The sequence below is a fragment of the Dreissena polymorpha genome, chromosome 14, assembly GCF_020536995.1.
Source record: "Dreissena polymorpha isolate Duluth1 chromosome 14, UMN_Dpol_1.0, whole genome shotgun sequence".
NCBI lineage: Eukaryota > Metazoa > Mollusca > Bivalvia > Myida > Dreissenidae > Dreissena > Dreissena polymorpha.
In genome coordinates, this window is record NC_068368.1 from 69,117,788 (window position 1) to 69,124,564 (window position 6,777).

At 32.0% G+C, this 6,777-nt stretch overlaps 1 protein-coding gene across 1 annotated transcript; it reads right to left on the bottom strand.

The window, feature by feature from the left end:
* Window positions 1-2,746: 2,746 nt before the first annotated feature.
* On the bottom strand, window positions 2,747-5,981 carry LOC127858065 (uncharacterized). The gene is made up of 5 exons (XM_052394949.1): window positions 4,860-5,981; window positions 4,389-4,541; window positions 3,837-3,955; window positions 3,495-3,570; window positions 2,747-2,934 (listed from the first exon to the last, which is right to left on the bottom strand). Exons 1-3 carry the CDS (start codon window positions 5,749-5,751, stop codon window positions 3,852-3,854), a joined length of 1,149 nt encoding a protein of 382 aa, XP_052250909.1. The 5' UTR covers window positions 5,752-5,981; the 3' UTR covers window positions 2,747-2,934; window positions 3,495-3,570; window positions 3,837-3,851.
* Between the last annotated feature and the right edge of the window lie 796 nt (window positions 5,982-6,777).

The following is a 6,777-nucleotide window of genomic DNA, read 5'->3' on the forward strand; positions in this document are numbered from 1 at the left end:
AAATGCAAAATCAAGTGTACGAGTGTAACCCCCGGAAAACTCCACTCAAAAATAGAGGTTTTTATCGTAAATAATGTATTTAATGCCGTTTAAGTACTCTAACACGCCGGAAAGATATTTTGGATTTACAAAACAATAATCAGGAAGTCAATTGAACGCATATTGAAGTGTATGGGAAGTGATACTTTTAGGCAAATAAGTCGTGTGCTAAAACTTGAATGCCCTTTTCCATTATACGAGCCTACGCTAAATATGTGTGCGTTCAAATTTCACACAAATAAACTTGGTAGTGACGTATATAATCATTATTTTGTAATAAATAACTGCCGACCGGCCATTACGCCGTTGTTGTTTCCCAAATCCAGTGCTCACCAGGGCCAAAGTTTGAACATTTACTCTAATCCGGCCGATGCCAATCTTGCTTTATTATGGTCGTTTGAAATCAATTACAGGCAATGGCTTACGAATGTGGCATGTGCGCTAAAAATATTATAAAGGCTAATTGGGGCAATTTGAAGTCTAAAAATGTCGCTGATTTGCATTAAGAATGATATGCTTGGCATAATATTTGGGACCTTCTTTATTAATTGCTATCGGACAACATACAGCCTTTCCGGTTAATAATAGACACTTAAATATGAGCGTCGTTCTGGAAAAAACTGGGCTTAAGGCATGTGCGCAAAACGTCGTTCCAGCATAGCCATTGCAGTCCGCGCAGGTTTATCAAGGACAACTCCTTCACCTACAATGAAATTTCGTTTAGAACATACATCCGTTAAACGAAAAGTACCACAAAAGAAGACTCAAACGTGATACAATGGCATGTTTTTAAATCGTCAAAAGATGCATATAATGAAAATTTTAGAGCATTGTAAATGTTCAATATTACTGTTTCCTCACCAATATCATAACTACAACGAAAATTTGCGAATCTGAAATTATTATTTTCAATTTTGTCAATAAACCAAAACGGGAAAAGGTCCATTTAACACACTTATTTTTATCGACATAAAGCTAAGATAGTTATACATTTTGCTGACTGCATACAAGCAATGTTGATGAAGTAATTAATGTAATAATATTTTATTTACATATATGTGGCTGGGAACGAGATTTTGACCCATCTGGTCAAAAAATGACTTTTTCAGTTAAGCATATATTATGAAAGTGCTACATCTGAAAAATCAAAATCTGAAATTTGAGCATTGAATTCCTAAAATTGACGAAGTTATGTCAGTTTTTGTATTGCATGTCAGAAACACTGATTTGCGCGATTTTGTACGAAATGACGTTTCAATACAACGAAATGACGTTGTAATTCTACCAGTATTAGTTCATTTTATGCTGATCAGTTTTTGTTGATAATCACTCAATTGTGTGTGTATGGTGATGACAGTCAATAACTATGACTTACATAATTAATTGTATTATTATAAAACATTAAACGCTCATTGTTGCCATGGAAACAGACACTGTTCTTTTTTCAAATGTATTGTCATTTTAAAGAATTTAAGACACAGAATAACAACACATCAACAAAATATCTTCTGGACAGATATTAAACATTACCAACATGTTTATAGTAAAATCAATGTATGAACATTTTCTGAAAATAGGGGTGTATTCATAAATTGAACATATTGTATAGCAACGAACTTGAAACTAAAATGAAAAAAAAACTGACATTTTGAATTTTTGTTAAGCATCTATACTGCCATACATGGTTTATTTAGCAATTGTATTTTATTCAAAGATTGATACACAATTAATTAGATTTTTTTAAATTAAGTTAACAGTTGCTATGGAAACAGTAAATTATCAATTTCATTTGTACCTGTTATCAACAATGAAATTGACCATAAGTGTAGATAGAAAATAATATCAACCCATTTCATATATAGAGGTCCAAAAACATGATTTTCAAATAAAAGAAAATTACAGCAATAAGCACATCAATATTCAATGGTAAACGTCACCATAGATTAAACTTTACACAACAAAATATGTTCGTTTACTTGTAAAATATAATAGATACATAATATGAACACATATGTTTACATCACACATTTTGATGTCAATACAAACTACAACAGTTTAAGTTATCTTTGAACACATGTCATATTATACAATGTAATAATCATACTGTACAGAATATTTTATAGTGAAATCACTATGATTGATTTGTTAATTAATTATAAATCTCAGTTCAGGTTATATATGCCCATAAACTATTTTTGATTATTGATTGCTATGTCACTTTCAATAAAAGAAACACACTATTAATAAGATATTCAGCTAATTGTCATACAAATAATACCATGTAAATGTCATAGTCATGAATACTAATCAGAAAACAGTTTATCATAAGTATAATGCAAGAACAACAATTTGAGAAAATGAACAATTGTTAATAGGATAACAAGCTCTCACATGTTTTACTTTGGAATAGATGGTTTGGGACACACAATGTCTCTGGCAACTTCATTGATAAAGAACGGTGCAATTTTCTCGTAAAGATACCACTGCCTCAGATGATCTAGAGAAGGGATAACCTTAACTGTTGGAAGGCAGCCTGCCTCGGGTCTTGCCTTTAGAAGATTAAATCTAACTTCCTCCGAGTCACAGAACTCTCGACAAATGAGAACCCCTGGCTCATCCGCAGTGCAACGAAAGTGGTAGTATTTTGTGATGTTTTTTAAAAGTTTTCTAAGAATGTCTTCCAGTTCAAAAACACCACCGGTCTAGATGGATCATTTACGCGTTGCGGAATGTTATGCCCGGACCTAGAAGATGCTTTAATTGTGTAAGCAATGTCCTCCATACATTCAGCATCTGATAGGCGCCATTTTATTTTCCACACACCAAAGTGCCAATCTGGCGTGAATTTGGTATGTCCCGGTAGCATCATACTCAAGGAAACAGACTCATGCAGACCTGCAATGATATTCCAAAAAAACAGTAACAATTTTATAATCTTTTTCTTCAGGTTACAACCTCGAAAGATTCATTTCAATATGCTTTATACATTTTGTAATTGATAGAAACAAGCGACCAAAGTTCTTATCATATAGTATAACAAGAGCACCGCCTAGACAGCTCATCTATTTGTCAAAGTATGAATCAAATCTGATCATAAATAAAGAAGTTATGGCAATTTTAGTAAAATCTTTCCAAAATGAAATGGGGGGATTCTTGGGTGGGATGGTTGGACAGTCTTTCAAAAATAAAATAATACAAATAAATATTTGTTTTTTTAAAGGATTTTGCAACAACATAAAATGTTTTAATTTGGGGGGGGGGGTTAAGAGGGGGGTATAGGTGGGGTGTGGTCATTTATTAGATGATTAGTGCTGCAAGTATGGAAGCAATAGCTTTGATACTTTAGAAATAAAGTGGACCTAAACACAAACCTTTTCAAATGTCTCTACACACTACACATTATTATACTTTTTAAATGGTTATATTTTAAAGAAAGACAATGACCGTTTTATTACCTGTCAACACTCTCCACATGCAATAGCCCAGAATGGTGTTGTTTTTATTCTGCCCAACAGCATTGTCAAAGTGAATCTGCGAATAAACATTTCTTGTTTAAAATAATTAATATATATTTAAATGGAGATTATTGCTACACCTATGAAAACATTTATGAATTAATGGAAACAGAATTATGTTATGTCCAGCAACAAAATGAAATAATTACAAATTACAAAAACATAGATTAAAGTAACAATTATTACAAAAGCAACTATGTATAAATTTACTTAATCTTTCCAATGAAAAGAAAGACAAAACATTATTTTGTTAATCTCAGAGTATGTATAGCAATAAATTACCTCTGCGTGTTTTTCTCAAGCGCCAAAGTGAGAAAAATAGTGGTGCACCAAACTTGTGACACAATCGCCACCTTTCCCAGGCATTTCTGACTCGTCAATCATATAGAATCTCTGTATTCCTGTAATATTGTTTTATGTACATAAAAATAATTTTTACAAATAAAAACTATAAAAAGACTATATTTTAATACGCCATGCATACAAGATTTTCACTTAATATTTGTGCAAAACACTTGTATTGTTTAATTACAATATACACAAGGCTTGTCAGCAAAGGATGACATATGCCTCCTTTTTCCACATTTTTCTAAACCTAAACGCAAAGTGTTTTTGCACTTTTTCGAAACCTAAACGCAAAGTGTGACGGAATTTCAGACAGACAGACAGACGGACAGTGTGATCACTATATGCCCACCTTCGGGGGCATAAAAACAACAACTAAATAATGCAGTATATTGACAAATGTTTTTCTTATAGTAGTGCAATGTAGTTACAATTAGTTATTATTACATATTGTGAAGATTTATAAAACTGATAATTACAATAACATACCTGTTCCTTCAGCGCACATCCCAAACACATGGCACGTTCTTGGTGTCGCAAAGTAGATTGGCCCCACTTGCATGGCGTGATGAGGGTAGTGTACACACTGGGCAAAATCCCATGAGTAGTGAAGTGTGGCATCTAGTGAACATGGTTCTGCACCTGTTAACAAAATGAACCAAATTGTATTAAGTGAATCAATTTATTTAGACATTTTTTATTATATATACATATTTTTATAATTGTTTCCCAACATGTACAGCTAGATGCACCATATAAATGAATGTTCAACATTTAAGCTATTGCATGTTCATGGCAAAATGCATAAAATGCTGCGGTTCATCTTCCAGGACAAAGCACAAATGTACCTCATATGAGGTACCTTATTTGTATAACATATTTTTGAATAGTTAATTTACAATTTATGAATTTATAATGGAAATAAAATTTGTTTATTAAAAAATCCTCATTTTTCAAGACCTTCAGTGACATCTGTAGTACTGCACACAGCTTTACTACAAAGAACCTGGTCCTTGAAAAGTTGGCGTTGCCGGTTGGCCTTTTGAACATGACATGTATAGTCACTTAGTACGTTGTGCCTTTCTTCATCTGACAGATGAGCATTGGTTTTTAATTTGCCCATGAATTTTTGACATTTTACACACAAATCTGTCGCTGGTGTAGCTACTGCAATGTGGGGGCATAATGAATTCCATTTGTTTCTAAATGTTTTTAAAGACACAACTCTATAGTTTGCTTCCTTTGCACTCTTCATGTATAAGTCATAAATGTCAGTTACATTTTTGTCACATGGAAGAAGCAAAACTGTCTGCTTTGGACAATTAGGCAGTCGTCCGGGCAAAGGTAATGCATTTTTATTTGCATATTCTTCAATGAATTTTTTTATTCTTGTAGTATCGTCGAATGAAAGTGCATGGGCAGGTGTTGTTTTGCAATTACCATGTTCATTGACACTCAGGCCATACATGTCATAAGACTTACTCATTCTTTTCAACGTTGACTGAGAAATTGCAAATGCAAAACAGAAAGTTTTCTTACAAATTTGCTGACCATGGAAAAAATATTTCTGAGACGGTCTCGTTCGCAACTTTTTAGATTTTTTGTTTTCAGATGTAAAAGTACTATTTTTTCTTTGGGTACAAAGTTGGGATTTAACTACAAGTTCTTTTTCTCTTGAAGACAGTTCCTGGCATTGGGTCCTATTTTCTAGCAGATTATCAACACCAACTATTGTTGAACATGGTTTACTTCCATTAAAGACACTACACTGGCATGTTTCACGCGTGAAATTTGAAATAATTTTTGCTTCTTTTTGATCTTCTTTTCTAATGTCATTCTGTTTGTGATCCATTTGTATTTGGTCAGGCTCGGATTCGCCACAATTAATGTGGTCATCATAAAGTAAGCAATCAACCTGATCACATGTATCACCATCATAATCATCAAAATGATCATCAACATCTTCAAATGAAATACTTGCATGATTTCCCAAATCTACATCACAAGTTTCAACCTGTACAAAATTGGATTGGAAAACTGTCAAGTTATCATTTGATTTTGCAAAAGATTCATGGCCAATGTGGTATACTGGTCATGTACGTAATTCCGGCCACTTTTGGGACTATTTAAGAAAAATCTTTAGTGTTAGGCAACTGGTTGAAACTAAACTTCACATATATAATCCTGGGTTCAAAACTCACCTAGCATGAAAATTTAAATAGAATTAGATCGGTGAATGTTACTTAATGAACAGAAAATGATGACATGTAAACTATCCATTTTCGTAGGTTAAATGTACCTAAAAAATCGGCCACTTTTCGGTTTGATCTGCAGATAAAATTACAAAGCAATATCTTTTGACAAATGTCCTCAATTTCAGAGTATTAATCAATGTTTATTGATATTATTATTATATAATATCAGATAACTATTAATATTTTTGACTTGAAATTTAAAATAAATGCGAAATTATTACACCATTTACTCCCCCTACCTATTTTAATAAATATAAACAATGGGGAAACTGCTATTTCATTAAAAAATATTTGTTTTTAATGTGTTTAATAAATTTTTTCAAACATAGCTAAAAAAGTAAACACATTTTGTTTGAAAAGTTGACTTCAGTGTTGATTATTAGTAAACGCTTATATATAATATTTAAACATGTAATCTAGCAATATTCTTATAAAGGGAGGTAATTCATATATTAAAAATTTATATTTAGCTTCTAATTTGTATGTTTTGAATATAAGTTTTTGTACAATAAATTGGTAAAACTTGGATTAAAGTTTAATAGATAAAATAAAAATAATTTTATCAAATATATTTGTTTCTTATATGATTATAATTGTTGCAACATATGATGTCATCACTTTCC

Excerpts from the sequence above, each read along its gene's own strand:
- LOC127858065 (XM_052394949.1), bottom strand. The coding sequence starts at position 5,751 with ATGGATCACAAACAGAATGACATTAGAAAAGAAGATCAAAAAGAAGCA. Across the intron at positions 4,542-4,859 it reads TACTACAGATGTCACTGAAG|GTGCAGAACCATGTTCACTA; the intron begins GTCTTGAAAAAT and ends TTTTGTTAACAG. Across the intron at positions 3,956-4,388 it reads GATGTGCGCTGAAGGAACAG|GAATACAGAGATTCTATATG; the intron begins GTATGTTATTGT and ends ACAATATTACAG.